The 20195-nt window shown below is 32.2% G+C and overlaps 1 protein-coding gene and 1 long non-coding RNA gene across 2 annotated transcripts; one reads left to right on the forward strand and one right to left on the reverse strand.

Annotated features, from left to right (window-relative positions):
- On the forward strand, positions 8088–10173 carry LOC109353652. Its single transcript, XR_002108477.1, has 3 exons — positions 8088–8585; positions 9557–9917; positions 9948–10173. It is a non-coding gene; the product is annotated as an uncharacterized LOC109353652 (long non-coding RNA).
- Positions 13588–17658, reverse strand: LOC109355312 (ruBisCO large subunit-binding protein subunit alpha). The gene is made up of 8 exons (XM_019598397.1): positions 17541–17658; positions 17261–17441; positions 16891–17012; positions 16549–16756; positions 16305–16450; positions 15863–16169; positions 15140–15591; positions 13588–13954 (listed from the first exon to the last, which is right to left on the reverse strand). The coding sequence occupies exons 1-8, from the start codon at positions 17595–17597 to the stop codon at positions 13667–13669; spliced, it is 1761 nt and encodes a 586-aa protein (XP_019453942.1). The 5' UTR covers positions 17598–17658; the 3' UTR covers positions 13588–13666.

Below are 20195 nucleotides of genomic sequence, written 5' to 3' on the forward strand. Positions count from 1 at the left end.
AATTGTAAAGATTGCATGAAGAGTTAGGACTCATCATATCATTTATCGATGATAAGCTAGACTTGATCTTCTTATTCTGGGGTATGCGAAACTTGGGCTCTTGAGGTATAGTTGGATTCTTCACTGACCTCCTTGATATAAAAGGTCTATAAAAAATGGCATGGGTTGTGCTTTTTGAATGAGTTCCTTCCTCAATCATTTTACTTCTTCCTCTTCTGCCTTTCTTCTTCTGTCATCTTCTCTTGTATCTTCTTTTCAAATTCTTCCTCTTTCAACTTACCCCTTTCCTCAGTTAGAAGTTTGAATGGTTTTTTTTTTAAATTGTAACTCTCATGTGCTTCTTCTTCCATCTTTGGTGAATATTGGAAGAAAAATATAGTAATTATTATAGAGAATGCGCAACGGTATTCAAAGCTTAAAGGATGAAGGCTCTGATATCATATTGCGAAAATAATGTGAAAACATAAAATGAATATTATGAAATTTTCTCATTGAATTGAAATGATAAAAGAGATTGTTGTTTATATACAATGTCTTGTAAAGCAAACAATGTAACTAATCTAACTAACTCTAACAAGCTAATAAACACATGTTGTAAAACAATTCAACATGTGTAAAATATGTAAAATGTGTAAAATGTGTCATAGTAACTTTGTTCTCTAATATAAAACATGGTTAAGGACAAGTAATCCTTGTCCATGGATTATGTCCAATGAAAAGTAGAATAGGTCAATGAGAAAGAGAGCCAAAATTTCCGTGAGAGAATTATAATGGGTATGTTTGGAAGAAATATATATCACATATTGTTCACTATTATTTCTAAATTGAGATTATCAATACTATATTAAGTAAGTTAAGTGTTGTTGGTGCAGCGGAAGCGATCGTTGTGCAGCGTTGGCTACAAACAATCAAATAATATGCATAAAATAAATAAAAGAGAAGAAACAAGAGAATTTGTTAACGGGGTTCGGCCAATTACGCCTACGTCCCCGAGAGCGCTGAGCGACTACCAAGATATTATTAGAAAATAAAGATTACAAACCCTAGCACACCCATGACCCCACCTGCACATGGAGTGTTTCTATTTGGTGCTTATATCTGGTGCACATTATAACAAGCGACTTGAGTCCAATGTATATCATTGCTTACTCTACTCTATTTCAATACTAGACAATGTGGGACTAATACAATAACATATTTCAAGCATTCCCAACAATCTCCACCTTGATTGAAATAGAAGAATATATCGCTCCTTAGAAAATCTACACAAGAATCTCCACCTTAACAAATATATGATTCCACCTTGTTCAATGTCTAATTCTCTTTAATTTCTCCCCTACAACATAGACATTCTGAGTATCATTGACGATGTTATCAAGAGCCTAGCTCTCCAAACTTGTAGTGCAACTTCCCATACCGCCATCAAATGAAGCACTCCGCCTAACCACCTATTGCTAGGAAGTCTTTCGATATATTGGAACTTCTACATAAAAGTTCACCAACAATCGCCATCTTCAATACACAGTCAAACTGAACCTTGGAAAGCCTCAATCGCTACCACCATTGTCTAATCTGACAATCCTAGTTCAAAAGAACTATCATACTCCACCATAAGGAGTATACCCACAACACACCCTGCGTCAATACTAACTAATGTCTGTGTCACATTCTTGCATCCAAGCCAATGCCCATGTCACACCTCTACATCTCTACCAATGCTCGTGTTACAACTTGCATCAAAGCCAATGTCCATGTCACACTACATCAAAGTCAGCCATCGCCCTTGTGCTTGTGTGGATCTGCTAACAAATTAATATATTTCACTATGACGTCTCACACACGCCATTACGATATTCTCTTTCTCATCTCCAATGATAACATTCTCTCAACATCTAGAGATATATTGTCAGCATCTAACTCAACACCTCTGTCTTTATCTTCACCTTGATCCTAACCCAATGCATGAACTTATGGGGTTATGGATCAACACATACATCACACACACTACACCTCCGCCATGTTTCACGTACCTTGTCTAACCATCACGCATTCACCCTCTTTAGCCATTATCTGACGTCTAGGTTAAGAACCATCTACCAATTGGCTCTAATACCAATTGTTGGTGCAGCGGAAGCGATCGTTGTGCAGCGTTGGCCACAATCAATCAAATAATATGCATAGAATAAATAGAAGAAACAAGAGAATTTGTTAACGGGGTTCGGCCAATTGTGCATAGTCCCCGAGAGCGCTGATCGGCTACCAAGATATTATTAGAGAATAAGGATTACAAACTCTAGCACACCCATGAGCCCACCTGCCTATGGAGTGTTTCTATTTGGTGCTTATATCTGATATACATTATAACAAGGGACTTGAGTCCAATATATATCATTGCTTACTCTATTCTATTTCAATATTAGACAATGTGAGACTAATACAATAATATATTTCAAGCATTCCCAACAAGTGTATTTATCCATACTTTTATAAATTGTACAATAATCTTAATTTACCGCATTACCTAATTCTAAATACATTCTTAATATCTCATTGAAGAGACAATCTTATTTTAGATGATTAATTTCAATAATAATAATAATGTACAAAAGTTTTAGTTAGACGCTCCATCAAAATTGAATCATATCTTTAGTTAGATGATTATTGATTAATTATCAATGGAGAGCATCATTGATACAACGAGAAGTAGACCAATTTTAGTCAAACAAATTAAAGAGGTGGTTAGAATGGTAGAGCTATGTAATTCTCGATGAATATTAAATATTGAATAGATTGAAAAACAAAATTACATTGAATCATTTATATAAAGGATAGAAAAACTAACTATTATAACCAAACTAACTGACCATTCAACTATTTTAACATTCCCCTGCAAACTGAAATGTATTAAGCATTCCAAGCTTGAAATAATTGTGTTGAACACAATAATATACTCTTATACCTCCTCTTGCTGGTAAGTGAATATTCATCTTTCAGTTTTTGAAATCTGAATGTGAAGCAACACCGCTTAACCACCGTGTAGGCAGAAGCAACTTCATCCACAAAGTTTAACGATCTATTTTGACAGAAGCTTAACCAACCAAATGAACCATAATCAATGAAAGAGAGAAAATAAAATGGACTTTAATCTTGATGTCAATATGTTGCTTCAAAGAATAAAAAGTACACACTTTAATAATATTATGTGTTTAAAAAGAGAGAGGGGTAAAGAAAATAGAGTAATAAAAAAGATAATTGGAGATAAAAAATGAATCTTGGATATTGTAAAAGAGAATTATAAAGAAATAAAACTACCAATCTTTAAACATTATAAACAATCAATATGGAATGTGGCACACCCATCAAAAGGTTTGCTAGAAATAAGGACTTGTATCTTGTTACATTCAGCACACAAGGAGAAGCTGTTGAAGCATATGATATAGCAGCAATCAAGTGCAGAGGAACAAGTGATGCCATCAACTTTGACATAAGCAGGTACGATGTGATGAGAATTTTCCACCTCCTTCTTCATGAACATAATGTGATGAATGAGTTAAAGGTATGAAGTGGAGAAATTGAGAATTTGGTAATGACCAAAAAGAAGAATGTGCTATCTAGGTCTTTGAAGATTCTGTTTTGTGTAAAGCTTGTTGTAACTTTGGTAGACACTTTCTATTCTTGCTCCTGTGGACCTGAGATGGAAGCTAACAAAAAATAATTATACTCTGATACCATGTTAGAACGATAGAGCTATGCATGAATTTTTCTTGATGAAACAAGAAAAATGAAAAAAAGAATATTATTCATTGAATATTGAATAGATTGAAAAACAAAATTACATTGAATCCTTTATATAAAGGATAGAAAAACTATCTATCTTAACCAAACTATCTATCCTAACCAAACTAAGTAATCACTCAACTATTTTAACATGGTAATAATTATTGTTGTGACTGCTTCATGTGACTGCTTCCTGCAATTGGCATCTAGCAGTTGAGATTTGGCTAAAGTTTTAGTGTCATAGCTGGTAATGAAACAAATCAAGCCTAGATAAAAAAGAACTTCTAAAGTTTTAGCGTCGAATAACATAAATAGAAAGTACTTTTGCACTAAATGTGGTCCATGTACAATAGGGAGGATTGTACTAAGATTTTGAAATGTGAGGAATGTATCTTAATATTTATATAGTTAATCACTGTAAAAAAATAAGATATATGTCATTTTAATGGTAGAAGAAATAACTTATATATCTTCTGGATTCGACCATCCATATATAATTAGATATTATTTTCTACTCTTTGTCATCATTACTTTCCTAAATTCGACCCTCCATACATATACTAAAGAGTATCTACACCCCTAGAGTTACATGGAACAAAAGAAAGTGCACATAATAAATGTGATAGTGAAAAACAAATAGGAGAACAGGTGAATAGTTAGATGAGTGGGTCACATGGGGATGGAGATTTGCTGTCTCCAACCACGTCCCTGACCAATCACAATGAAATAAAATTGATAAAATTATAAATATTTAATTTTTATAACTAACGTGACGTAATATGATTGACTTATAACAAGGTTTGAGACAGCAGATCTTTATCTCTCACATGGGCAATTGGGCACGGACAGAAACATATTTTTGTTGTGGTTGGTTTTATAGCATGAGCATAAACGCATGAATGACAATGTTGGTGATGGTGCATTAAAGAAAGTGTACGGACGGAACTGCAAGCCCACGTGAACATGATTTTTCAGAACACTAATGATGCCATCCTAAACCTTAAACAAAGTTAACTATTCACGTGCATTTCTTAGTTGCCTCTTCATCGTTTCAATCAAAAATTAAATCAAGTGCATTCCTCATCTCCCAAAACCAAACCACTGAAAAGGCCCAAAGAAAAACCAGAAGCAGCAAATTATCTTTATATTTGATCTTCACGGCTAAGGTCATCAATGGATTGCATTATAAGCATTCCGATAACTTCTTTGCCACCATATATTAAACTCAGAGCTTTGCCGGTTTTCCAAAGTTTGTTTGGATTAGCCATTGCACTCCTAGTGGTTTCAAAAATATATTTGATTTTTACACAGAAACGTCATCTTGATTCTTGAATACCATGTATGAAGGATGAGATCAGTTATCCAAAAATATGTTTCAAATATTGTATCGTATAAATGAAGCTGTGAACTACAAAATTTAAACATTCATTATTTTTTGTTTTTACTTCATTATTGTGAGATAGAATTTATGACATAGTTTGGAACAATAGATATTTGTTGATGTAGGTGATGAGATTTTTTCCATCCATAGTTTCTTCATCTACACCCTTCCTAAGAGATACACAAAGCAATATTGAAATATCTCCTCCTAGAGATAGCAAGACATAAAACTTGTCGTAGAGTATTCCACTATATGAACAACATCATGTGCTCTATTTCTCTTAGCCAATTGAAGGAGCACCAGTGAGTTATTATGACCTTGCCTATCTTTTTGCTGCAGACAATGTGAGGAGGTGAATGGGACTTGTCGGAATTGTACCAAAAATTCCAGACTAGTGGTTACTACGTGTTGTTCCCATTGTTTCCATAAGGGGCGAGCTGGATGGGCCATACCCGTGCTCTCACTTTGATTCGTTCATGATCGGATCCAAATATATTATGATTTCATTAAGTTTTGGGTTGGATTTTAATTAAAAAATTAGATCAAATAAATATTTAGGGTTGAATAAAAGATAAATATGACCCAATACAATATATCTCATGTTACTCATTCATCATGTTTGTAAATTTGGTACAAAGTAATGATATATCAAAAGAATTATTAATTCTCTAATTTTTATTATATATATACAATTAACAAAATATATACATATACATCATTTTATATATAGCAAATTAATATTCATGGTAATAAGTATTTTGAGAATACTTTATCTAAAAAAATTATGAGTTATATTAATCCGTCTAGGTCAAACTTAGGTTTAAAGACTGATCTAATTGATGTTCGGAATAGGTTTAGCTTAAAGTTTATAATCGAATTCGAGTTTAAAAATAACTCAATCAATATTTTGTGCAGGATAAGAAAGCCTTCCATTCTCAAACCTAGCTTCAAGAGATGACCTTGTTTAGGACATCATGAGGCCTAACAGTATTAAATCATCTGATGGCGTGTACAAGGTTCACCGTTTGGGAGTGTAGCAACAACGCCACACATGACATACAATTAATGAGAGGTTTCTTTTTTACCTAGGCAATTAATCGTACCTCAAAAAATTCATCTGCATAGGACATGTCCGCTATTGCTTTAATTTTGTTCTTTTTAAATAATTATCAATCGTTATTATTTTATATATGAAATTATTAAATATTTTGTTAGTTATAATGATCATTATATTATATTATAATATAGCTAAAGTATAATTAAAATAAGGGATCGACCTAGTATGAGATCGTTTAAAACATGTTAAGAAATTGACTAAAATTTTTTATTCAAGTATGTGACTCCAAAAAAATTAAATATGTTTCTATGTCATCACTTGAGATTTTTTATTAAAAATAATCATAGAAATATTACATAATTTTCTTAGAAGGTGAAAATTTTATTAAAAAAAAGAAAGTTCAACAAAAGAAACAGAAAATAACAACGCGAAGGCCTAAACTACTCCACAAGAAATACAATAGCAGATCACAAACATCTAGAGTGAGGTGACTAGCAATAATATTTTAAGCAAACAATCGGGTTAGAAATTCATTCAAACTAGGACATAGAAAAGTCTTTAATTTTACTTCGGATCCAAAGCCAAAATTTAAACTTTATCTCTTCCAGCAGCTCCTTTGTATATTTCTCCTTTTTATTAAAGATAATGTCGTTTCTACAGCTCTACAAGTAGATTCCACCCATCCAAAACATAGAGCAAACATTTTTCGCTTGACATCCCTTACATAATTAATTATGTAGATAAATAATAAGTATCCATTTTTATTTCACTATGACAATTTAGTTTGGCTATCAATATTATTCAAACCTTTACATACAAACTTCACATATACTTATAAAAACATCTAAATTATGGGCCATACTTTTTTCCCACCTAACCTATAAAATGTTAAAACTGGCCCTAAACATCTCACTTTATTATGATGCACTGAGGTGAAGTGATAAAATATTATTCAAAACTAGGGTTTAAGGGAGAATATGTCTAGCCATATATCTCTTGTTAAAGGGATAAGAACATGATGTCTCCAATAATATCCCAAAGTCTATTACAAATCAATCATAATATATCACATCAGTTAAAAGAAATTAAACTTTCATGATTTTATATATTTTATTTTATTGTGATTGATTTGGAACAAATTTTGAAACATATTTAAGAACAACATATCTTCATTCTCGTTAAAGTATATTAGGTACAGCTAAGCTCAGCCAATAGAAATATAGAGAAACAAATCACCAATCGCATAAGTATTAATTTCAAACAAAAAGGCCATGAATTGAGTTGTGTCCCTCTATATATGTTTGCCCAATCCCCTCCTACTGTTATCATCCAACTCCAAACTAGGTTTTCTTTCCTCCCACACCTTTTCTTTTTGCTTTCCTTTTCTCCTTATACCCGTTAGATCTCAGCCATTCTGAAGTTATTTTATTAATAGTATTTTTTTCTGTTCAGAAAATTGTACATTTTGGTATTGTTCTATATATACATGTGTCTATCTGATTCTTCTTCAAATTTTAACAATATTTGTATATGTAGTTATTTCTTTTGAACATTTTCCCCTTTCCCTATATATATGATGTGCTAATCTGAGTATTTCCCCCTCCCTTAAATTTTATTATTGTTTTTCTTTCATTAGTTATCTTGGATCAAAAAGGATGATGGATGTTTTATTATCGGTCAAAAGTTGTATTAAAAGTGAGTCCAAGGGAATACTCAACTCAAGATGATTTTTTTACCACACATATCGTTATTTGTTGATTTTGAATGTAATTAGCTTGGCTTAAGTCCAATTTTCTGCAATTTTTTAGAGCTTAATTTATAGGTTGCGAAAGTATGCCGTTATTTCTTTGTTTAACTTTTTTTTATTTTTAAAATATAACTTTAATTGTATGTTTCATGTTGTCCCATTTTTAATTCCTCTTTAGACAAATTTTCTGTTAGATTGTTCTTTCTCTGTGTAAGTTGTGACTTTTATTAAAAGATCTATAATATATACTCTTCCTTTTCTATATATATATTTTTGAGATATAGCAGCATGGCCAGATTGACAGTTGTTAGTTGCGGATGTAGCATCATCAAGATTCACATACAAACGCAGGTAGGTGGAATGTGATGCAATCTTAGTTTGCTCTATGCTATGCCATAGGTCTTTTGAAGTGAGAATCTTGATGATGCTGCATCAGCCATAAATGACTTTATGAAGTTGGATAAGTACCACTTTAACCCAAAAAATAGAGGCAACAACAGAACAAAAGTTTTTGTGGGGTAATGGACACACTGTCCAAAGTCCAAACCTTCAGACACTGTCCATGATCTGCACATCTTATAGAACAAGAGGTGACCCTTTCCACTTTACTTTTATTTTGTCAGGTGAGTGTTATCCTTTGTTTTCAATTGATAATTGCAATTTTTTATTCAAATGTCTTGCAGTGATTCCTTCTTTGTTTGTTTTTGTATTGCCTTATTACTTTAATACATGAATTAGTTCTTTTGCACATTGCAGACAATCCTAGGTTATCAAAGATAGGGTTATTTGGATCAGAGTGACTTTTAGGTCCTTTATGTGCTGACTGCACAGATCTATGAATATTCCTTTTCAACAGAAACGCTGAGATTGACATGGTGCCTTTTCAGTTTCTAAATATAGATGGAGATGTAAGTATCTAAAACCTAGAGGGAATGTTATAATGACAAGCACAAAGGGACATGATGATTAATGGTATTCAATTTTAGGGTTTAATGCTGCCACTATTGTTTATGAGTTTTTGCCTTTCATGAGATCCATTGATCATATGAATAGGGTAATCTTGATACATATTTGGAAGAGTTGCATTTTCTTAAATTTATTGAAGCATCATAAGTGCAGAAGCACAACGTATTTATATATATATTATAAGTGGTAATTGCAAGTGGGTTTGCATATCTCAGAAATTTAACAGATCATTGAAAATTGAAGCTGGCTTGGGAACTTGGATATGCAAAATCACGGACATAGAATAGACATGAGTTCCTCGGTTCCATGATGAAGGTTTTGGTTTTAGCATGCACTAATAATATAACCTGTCTATCTGGTTTTGTGGACCAACTATTATTCACCTCCATAGGTACTTTACCTCTAGAGGAAATGATATTTCGGTTAATGCTTAAATTTATTATTATTGTTGTTAAACGATTAAAGTAGTGGGATTCCTAAGTTTTTTCAAAAATTAGAAAATATGTTGCAATATCTTCTTCAATATTCATGACAGTGATGGTTCAGTATATTGAAGATCTTATCATGGAAATTTGTGTGCCCCATCACTTTCTAACTCAGAGGTAACCAACTCAGGTTTTGGTTGCAGGTGTTGATTTAAGAGAATTGTCTTCTGATTTGGCAACTCTATCTCTAGCTTCTGGTTCATATAGATCTTTTGTAAGTACTCATTAAACACATATTTGGATGCATTCCTTATACACACATTTCATTTCAACCATATAAACTGCATTAGTTAATTTATGATTTTGTAGATGTAAAATGAAGACTTACACATCATTTTCATTTTATCTCTAACAATTTATGAATGTACCATATTATATTGAACAATATTTTTTTAGTACAATATCAAACATTAGTTTTCAGTGCTGCCATGAAGGAGATGTTACAAGCCAATTGCAGTGTCTTACTGAAGCATCACTGAGGGAAAGTAATTCCTGTTTTGAATGGTTGTTAATGCAAGGGGCTCATGGTAATAGCAATTATTCCAGGGGTGTTTTGTGCTTAAGATTGTAGCTTTTTTCCTCATATCTTTACTTTTCTAATGCATAAAAAAACTAGTATGTGATGATTGGGAAAAACATTAGTTTTCATTACACATCACATATGTTTTTTATTTATATCTGCTCGTACCTGAGGTATTTATGGCAGCAGAATAAAAGTGTAAATATTTATAAATATAATGTAGTAAAAACTATTTCTAAATTTTCAGTCACAAGTATCACACCAAGATAAGCTTCAAAATGGACATGATCACATGCCAATGCCACCATGTACTACGTACGTACGTTGCTTCCATCATCCAATGTACGGTTTTATTTTCTTTAGCAACACATAAACTCTTTCAGCATTCTAAACTATTATCAATTGTCTTAACTCTTAACTCTTAAGTAGCTAGGAATACATTAGTAGCTCACTCTTTTGTTTGACTTAAGTTCTATTTTCGTGATTCGTACAAAACATTGTGATGATATTCCCAAATCATTTCATGGAGGGATGATGAGGTACACATTTATTTCAATATTTCATAAAGCCTCATAGTCATGTTCCATCTGTAACAACTAGATTTTCAGATGAATATTGGCTATATATATATATATATAATATATATATAAGTAACTCAATTTTCAGATGAATATTAATTATATAATAAGGAATAACTCACTGATCTATCTGAATTGAGATCTTCTTTATTAATGAAGAGACGAGTGATTCAAAAAACAAAGAGAAATACAATTTTTAATGACACGTTTATTTATTTGATTACAACAAAATAATACTTTTGTCATTAAAAACAATGAGAGAAACATTGTTATGATTTAAGCATATGAGGAAAGTCTCACCCAAAAGATTAGTCTATTAGGTAGGAAAGCCTCATGACTTAAGTAACACATTGAATTTGATCTACTCAATTTGGGCTAACAAATATGCGTTTGCCTCTCTATTAATGTAGAAGACCTCTATTCATCCTATCATATTGCTTTTACTATATCCAGCTTCAATGATATGCTGTAACTCCCAGAGTCGAAGTATATATAGATATTTTGCTCCATATATATTCAAAGTTCAAATTCCTTATGAAGGGAAACTCTGAATTGATCATAGAGGCAAGAAATGAAATTTCATTTTTACCTCAATATTGGGTAGCTATCATTGAAACGGTAACCAGTGATTACAATTACAGTGTCACATTTGGATATAATATCTTATCACAGATTCTGAGTTTCTGCTCCAGTTTTTATTATAAGATTGTCTTTGGACTGGTATTATTTAACTATTTATTTAAGGAAAATGTTTCATGCACATTAAAATTTGGACATTATTAAAGCGTTCAATGTGATGCTCAATATTTTTTTAAATGTACCCTAGGAGGACATGCATGAATAAAGAAAAGATAAAAAAAATAGAGTTTATGAGAGATAGAAATAAATATATGTATGTATATGACATTAAATATGGTGTGAAAATTTTAATGTACTAATAATGGATTCAATCGTTTATATAAATTGTGTTGCAATATCTTCATATGTGATTAATTCAGGGGCTAATGTTTAAAATCATAGATTTAATTATTTTTATATTATTAAGTACATAGAGTAGGGATGGCAAAAAACCCGCCCCTGGGTACCTGTGGAAATACCCGCAACGGATACCCACAATAATAAATTATAGACGAGAGTGTGTTTTGTAATACCCACGGGGCGGGTACCCGCAAATTTATATATTTAGTTTTTAGTTAAATTTTTATATATATTTATTATTATCTTAGGATTATATATCATATACTTTGTTATTATTTCATTAAATTACACATATTTGACTATAATACTAAACTTATCATATAAATATCATATTATTCATGTAACAATTATTTTTACATATTGATTATTACAAATTATATAAATGTATAATTACAATTAAAAACTCGTTGGGTACCCGTAAATATTCACTACCCATACAGGTACTCACAAATATTGCAGGTTTGGGTATGGGAAAATACTACCCGTGCTTGTTATCATCCCTACATAGAATAAATAAGATGGGGTTATTAACCTAAGAATTGATATTTGATATGTCAGATGTCTCCATTTTTTGTATTACAGACCGGATTTTTTTAAATTGTATCAGATACAATTTAAATCTTGATAACTTTGTCAAAGAAAATTGGTTTTATTAAAAATTGAATTTACTGAAATTCATTAGGGGATATCCTTATTCTGAAAAAATGGTAATAATTCACATTAAACTCAGCCACCCAGGCCCGTGTGACATTGAATAAGCACAGGCCTGCTATTAACGTCACAAAACAAAAAATGCGTGCATTTACGTTTACGAGTTTTTTACATTATAATTGTATTATTTATCATTCATTTTTAATTATTATTAAAAATTTAAACATGTAAAATAAATAAATAATAAATTATACAGATGATATAAATAGTTACTCTTATAGTATATAGGTATTACACTCCACTCCACAATTGCATATCAATGAATATAATTTAACTAAAATAAAACTATTAAACTTTCATATTTTTACATAATTATTTTTTCTCCATAAATTTGATCTCAATTTCAATAACTGAGGAAAATAATTTAAAATAAAATTCATTAAAAGAATAATTACTAAGAGAGAACAATACGTTGAAAATAAAAAGAGGGTAGTTTCATTTTAATCCCACCTGCATATTGAGAAAATTACTAAGAAAGAATAATACATTAAAAAGTGAAGAAAAAAAATGGAAGAGAAGTTAAGAGTAATTATTAGTTAGGTGAGAAAAGGTATTTAAATAAATAATGATAGATATGAAAAAGATTCATATGATTATCCCGAATTTTATAAAACAGAGATACAAAATATGATAAAAAACAAAAACATCAACAACAAAAAACTGTAAGAATAGTAAGTAATAAATGATAGTGGAGTTATTCTACTACTTTTTTTCTAAATATCGGAACTAACTGTGTGGTTGCTATTTCCATCACTTGACCATCTCGGATATCATAACTTATCTATATGGGATAAATATCTAATAACTATACTTAATTAATATTATTATTTTGAAACATGGTATTGTTTATTTTTTATGGAAAGTATTGTTTATTTTTAGCTGTCGTTAACTCATTATGCAATCGCCTGAATTTAAGCAATAATAATAATCTCCATGATTAAAAACTGATTTATGCCTTAATTCGAAAAGTGTGATTTGCATGATTTTAAAAATTGCCATGTTATCGTAGTGTTCACTTTATTTTTATTCGTCATTATACACACGGCTAAATTTAAGCAATAATGATTATCTGAACGATTGAAAATAAATTTACAGAGCAAACTTATTTTCGTAATTAAGTAGGTTGAGTAAAATTAAAACACCATTAGGAAAAACACTTAAATAAGTACCAGCTAACCTAGCATAAGCAACTGCAATTAAGTAGGTTGTTGGTGAAGTAAAATAAAATAAAAATATTGGTGATAGTAAATGCATAATAATTATATATAGAGAGGAAAAGTTCAAATGATTGTCTTACTTCCAATCTAGTAGGATCCAATTGTTAGTACTTCCCTCTTACCTTACAGATTCAGATCATAAACATGTCTAAGATTACAAATGCATAATTTTCAATCCAACTTACAGTGGAATACTCAATTACTCATGCTCTATAAATCAATTTTCTACACAAAACTGTTGTCTAAAAATCAAACAGTAAGGCCTTGTGGCTCACCAGCCACAGGTGCCCTAGGCTTAGGCTTTTCCACCACAATGGCCTGAGTGGTCAAGACCATTCCAGCAACTGAAGCAGCATTCTGCAAAGCACACCTTGTTACCTTGGCAGGGTCAATTACTCCAGCCTCCACTAAATTCTCATACTTGTCTGTCATGGCATTGTAACCAAATTCCCATTCACCATTCCTTATTTTCTCTACAACAACTTCACCTTCAATTCCAGCATTTTGAGCAATCAATGATGCAGGTGCTACCAATGCCTACAAGTAGAAAAAATCAGCATTTGAAATATTATTCTGCAATCTCATTCAATCAAGTTATGAGAAAATTGCAGCTTTAAGGGATACTCAATATGCAGGGGTAAAATCGACAAGATCGAGATCTTATGTAAGATCAGAAGGGGTAGATGAAAACGTAAAATGTGTGATCGTAACACGGATATCCTACCAAATATTGATTTTTTTTTTATATATACATACACACAAGATAATAAAAACTTCAGCTTTCTCTATTGCTATAAATAACAAAATTAACAAGTAGCACTTGATAAACCTTAAACTTCAACATCAAAATATATTCATATTAAAGTATTGGGTCTCATATAATTGCAATACTAACATGTCAACACAATCAACTAAAGTGTTTGCTGCAAAAAATACCAACAAGTAGTATTAGAACCTAATATCTAAATCAATAAATCAAATCACTTAAGGGCATATCAAGATAATCATCTTCATTGACTTCTTCATCTTCATTAATGGTTTTTGTTCAAATAAGAGAAATAAATTATAATATTTTCACAAAGAACACAGTAAGTATGTTGCAGATGGAGAAGGAAAACTTACATGAGAGAAACTTTTGGACTTCTTTCACATGGAAATTAATTTCTGGTATGGTATATTTTTTATGTTGCTTTAGGGTTTAAAATAATTTTGGGTGGGTCAAATGATTTTGGGTCATGGGTTTTCCTTCTATTCGGGTTTAGAAGATTAGGATTTTACAATTCAGTAACTCGTAAGATCTTTCCGATTTCACGATCCTATGGTCTTCCCCGGCGATCTCACCAACAGTGGTGACATCGCATTCAAAGTGGGCACGTGACTCGCTAACTCTTGAAAACTCGTAAGATCTACCGATCCTACGAGTTAACTCGCGAGTTTAACTACTATGGGTAAAATTGCTTCCACCCCAAAAAATTTCTCATTCACACTGGTTAAATGATATTATAGTGTTGCCCTAGTTGGTGATTCTTAATATTACCTGGGCATATATTGTTAATGTAAAGTGGTATTAATATTATACCCTGGAATAGGTGATGCATACTTGGAATTGGTGTATTATTTATCTGTAGGGCATTGTATTTTAATTATGGAACATTATCTGAGAAAACAATGATTATACCATGCTAATTAAAATATGTGCAGCACACTGATCAGAATTCTCACCTTTTGCACAATGTCGGCTCCTAGCCTCTCTTCTGGATCTTCAATCGTTTCCTTGATTGCTGGGACATAAGCAGACAGATGAACCAATGCAGTACCTCCACCAGGAACAATGCCTTCCTCAATGGCAGCAAATGTTGCATTCTTAGCATCCTCAATACGGAGCTTACGATCCTCAAGTTCGGTCTCTGTAGCAGCACCCACCTTGATGACTGCAACTCCACCAGATAACTTAGCAATCCTCTCAGCCAGTTTCTCTGAATCATAAACTGAGTCTGTCTCTGACAACTCCTTCTTTAACTGTGCAACCCGGGCTTGCAATTCATCCTTTGACGCAGCATCAGCAATGATAGTGGTTGAATCCTTGGAGATGGTCAATTTCCGAGCAAAACCAAGCTGTTCAACTGAAGTGTTTTCCACAAGTAGGCCCAGATCACTAGCTTGGAACTCAGCACCTAGTAGTAACAGGTACAATGTTGTCAACCAAGGCACATCACGATGATATAGATTATGGAATGTTATTACTAAAACATATGCATGCTTAGAAAGAGGTAATCATATTCAAAACAGATATGCCATTTCATCCTATAGCCTAAACAAAATTTGGGAATTACTTGACAAATGACTCAACCCTTGCTTCAAATAGATTATATTGAAGGTTTAACCTACTTTTGACATTCCTGATACTGCAAAATATTTTCATTCAAACTTCACCCAAAATATTACCTGTCAATATAGCAATGTCTTGAAGGAGGGCCTTTCGGCGCTCACCAAATCCAGGAGCTTTGATGGCAGCAACATTAAGAATACCCCGCAGCTTATTCACAACAAGGGTAGCCAAAGCCTCACCAGTGATATCTTCAGCAATGATCAGCAAGGGGGCTCTCAATTGAGTGGTTTTCTCCAACAGAGGAATTATATCTTTTATTGCTGAAATCTTCTGATCTGTTATCAAGACTCTTGCATTCTCAAATTCAACAATTGACTTCTCGGGGTTTGTAACAAATTGAGGGGAGATATAGCCTCTGTCAATCTGCCAGTCACAAAGAAAAGAGCAAAAATGCAATGCTATATAATTAGTTAACTCATTTAATCTCGGCATTACCAATTCAACATTTCATAAATAAGAGAAATTATAGTGCCAACCAGCCTAACAGAGAAGTCATACCTCCATTCCTTCTTCTACTTCAACTGTAGTCTCAAAAGACGAGGATGATTCAATGGATAACACTCCATCCGGTCCTACCTTGTCAATTGCATCAGCAATCATTTTTCCAATCAACTCATCATTTCCAGCAGAAATAGTAGCCACAGCTGTTACAGTAACATAACAGTTTATAAGCATAATATAATAGAATTCACAATACAAGAAAAAACAAACAATCTAGATAAATAGCAGAGTGTGGTAATACCTTTGATATCATCTCCTCCTTTGACAGGCCTGGCTTTCTTCTCGAGCTCCGCCACCAAACCCTGTACAGTTTTATCAATTCCTTTCTTAATGGATACAGGATTAGCACCAGAGGTCACATTGAGAAGTCCAAGTTTAATTATTTCTCGAGCAAGAACCGAAGCAGTTGTTGTTCCATCCCCCGCAGAGTCATTAGTTTTGCTAGCAACCTAAATTTTAACATTGTTACAATCCATCATCAGTACACAAACAATAAAATTACTAAACAGTTAAGCAAGTTTCAAAAATCCAAATCGGTTGATTAAATTACCAAAAGACCAAAAAAAAGATAAGAATAAGATACCTCCCTAATGAGAGCAGCACCAGCATTTTCCATGGGATCAGGTAGCTCAATTGCTCGGGCAATAGTAACTCCATCATTAACAACTCTCGGATTTCCAAACTCATCCAACACAACATTCCTCCCTTCACATATTCAAATTACTTACATATTAGTATTACTCCGACTTCACCTAATGAGATTAAGACTCGGTCGTAGTCAATAAAGTACAACATATATAGTAAAACTTCATGTATGTTATAATCAGTCTTACCTCCTTAAAAATGTTACACTGAAATTACACTAACCCCTTTCAGTTTAAGTTTGGATTAAACAGTATAATAAAATAGAATGAAACTAGGTTTCATTGTTTGAATTAAGAATAGTAAGTTACCCCTTGGGCCAAGAGTGAGACCAACAGCATCAGCAAGTTTGTCAATTCCAGCTTGAAGAGCTGCACGAGAACGCTGGTCAAACGCAATATCTTTAGCAGAAGCTTTTACACAGAATCGATTATTTTGTTGTCTATAATTAACCCTTCCATTTCCACTTTGGTTCACTTTTCTGCTCAAACTCTGCACAAAACAAAACAAATTAATTCAAAATTCGAATTATGAATTGAGAGAAGTTAGTTAGTTAGTTAGTTAATTAGTTGTAAGTATGAATGAATGTACCTGTTGTTTGGGAGAGCGAAGAATTGAAGCAGAGGAAAGAGCGTTGGCTGAAGCCATTTTTGGTTGGGAAAGAGGATAGTGGATAAGATGAAAGAAATGAATAAGATTGTAGTATTGTAGTATTGTATTGAGTTTAGGGTTTGGGCTTTATCGAGAATAACCCGTAGTCTAGAACCTTCTACAACGTTCTACCTTTTTTCTCTCGGTTTCAGGCCTATGATACTCTATCCGATTATTACATCCTCTTCAATTTTATTTTGTTTTTTCACTACATTTTTTAATTTTTATTGTTTATAAAAGAAATTAAGATTTTTTTTGTTTTAAGATGACTCGTGTGAGTGTTGCGTACCACATTAGTTTGTCTAGGATATTATTTTGTAGTTATATTTCTATCCAATACTTCTTAAGATATATTATATGTTAATAATCAATGATGTTAACACCTAAAAGAAGAAAAATTGGTAAATATTCTTGAAAATTACCTTCTAAGTATCCTCAAGGGAAATATTAGTTCTTGTTTCAAATGTTATTTAAAATAAAGTACGAATAACGGTTGATTTTTTGGTATATAGTTGACTTTTTCTATAGGGTGGAAAAGGAAGAAAAAACAAGAAAGAAATTAATCCATGACAACACATTATGGCCATGTCATCATCTAGCAAGAACAAGCCTAAAATCTTTTGGGGTAGGGGAACAGAGTTATCAAACCTAATGGCAATCATCCTCACAAATGTACACATCCATTAGGTGAAGGTGATGTTTTATTAAGAGAGATATATCTCTAAGATTATATCTCACATGCTGTCTTATCTTATGTTAATATTAATAAAACAAAACAATAATAATAATAATATATTTTTAATTGATATGATATGTTTTTTGTAACACCCCAGTAATGTCATGCGACCTTCTTGACCCATGACGACACTGCGCATGCGCGACTCATGTGCATAATGACCATTTATCCTTGAGGTCATGGGTACGAATCGTGAGAGGCTCCCCTTTGTGAGGAATAAAATACTGCTGCAGGGAGTATTTAAGCTGGTGAGTGGCACGTGCAGTGTCGTTATGGGTCGGGGAGGTCGCATGACATTTCTGCGGTGTTACCGATGACATGCTCAGTGTTGTCATGGGCCGAGGAGGTCGCATGACATTTCTGCGGTATTACCGGTGACATGCTCAGTATCGTCATGGGCCGCGAAGGTCGCATGACATTACTGGGGTGTGTGAAATATAATATAAGAAAACAAATTTTTATTCATGTTTTATAAGACATTATATCTTTTGATATATGTGTGAGTACTTATAAGCATTCATTGTCTGTTCATACTTATATTTGACTATAATTTTTGTTTTGCAATACTAAACCTATTTTTAAAAATGTATATAAATTTTGATCCAAATAGATGTAGTTTTAAATGCCTAACTTACAATCTTTATAAGTTAATTATCACTTGTTCCCATAGATGGTAAAACGGACCGCCCAATCCGTTTAGCCCGCGCCCGCAAAAGTTTAAGCGAGTACGGGCATGTCCGCATTAGTTAACGGACAAAATTCAATGCTCTGCCCGTTTTAAAACGGGCTAACGAGCTTGCAGGCGGCGCGCGGACATTGTTAAATAATTTAAAAAAAAAACATTCATATAATTAATTAAATTAAATTAAGTAGTTGAAGATAAAAAATTAACAAATTTTTTGATATTTTATATAAAGTTTAACAAATCATATTAGATTACAATTTTATTAGGGATTAAAAATCACATTACATCATAACTTATTTAAAGTTTACTTATTTTTTTCTAAAATTATGTTTATGGGCCGCCCGCATGCCAAACGGAAATGCCCCAAACTTAGCGGGTAGGGTCGGGCAAAACAGGCAAATGGGCAAAATTTCTATGCCCTACCTGCAAAAAAATGCAAACTATGTGGGCGTGCCCGCAGACAATACTCGTTTTGTCATCTCTACTTGTTCATCTCCCTAATATATAAACATTAATAACAATTATATTATAGTCCCTTATAATTAACTTATTTGATTAAGTGGTGAGGTCAGTGATGATTCTAGGATTTAGAGGCATGGTGTGTAACATAGGTTAAAATTAAAATAATAAATATTATCAATTAAAAAATGAAATATTGATGTCATAATTACAAAATTTAAATATATTTAATCAAATAAAATATATATTTCATAACTAATCTCTATGTGATTTCACATTTTGAAATTGCTGAAATATATTTACTTCGTTGTCAATATTGTTGAACACTTCTAATAGATAGTTATTCATTCATGCATCTTCCATTCGATTATACAATCTATCTTTTACAATTTTCATAGTTGAAAAAACTCTTTTTAAAATTGTATTGTTAACTTCAAAAGAAGATAAATTGATGAGAAACTATGTGTCTTCCACCTCCAATCAACTTATCTTAAGATTATTTATTAATTTCAAAGAAGCAAATTTCATAGTATTATGCATATCAATGATATACGTCTCAAGTTGATTATCAAACATCATAAAATCAGTTGAACAAAAAATCCCGTGGATAAAACTTTACAAATTCAACTGAGTATCATGTCATTTACAAAAGAATAAATATTGGGCTTGTAAAATTTTAAGTAAGAGTGTAATATATATGCAATGCTTAAATATT

The sequence above is a fragment of the Lupinus angustifolius genome, chromosome LG08, assembly GCF_001865875.1.
Source record: "Lupinus angustifolius cultivar Tanjil chromosome LG08, LupAngTanjil_v1.0, whole genome shotgun sequence".
NCBI lineage: Eukaryota > Viridiplantae > Streptophyta > Magnoliopsida > Fabales > Fabaceae > Lupinus > Lupinus angustifolius.

Excerpts from the sequence above, each read along its gene's own strand:
- LOC109355312 (XM_019598397.1), bottom strand. The coding sequence starts at position 17,597 with ATGGCTTCAGCCAACGCTCTTTCCTCTGCTTCAATTCTTCGCTCTCCC. Across the intron at positions 16,451-16,548 it reads AGGAGGAGATGATATCAAAG|CTGTGGCTACTATTTCTGCT; the intron begins GTATTACCACAC and ends TTACTGTAACAG. Across the intron at positions 13,955-15,139 it reads GAGCCGACATTGTGCAAAAG|GCATTGGTAGCACCTGCATC; the intron begins GTGAGAATTCTG and ends TTCTACTTGTAG.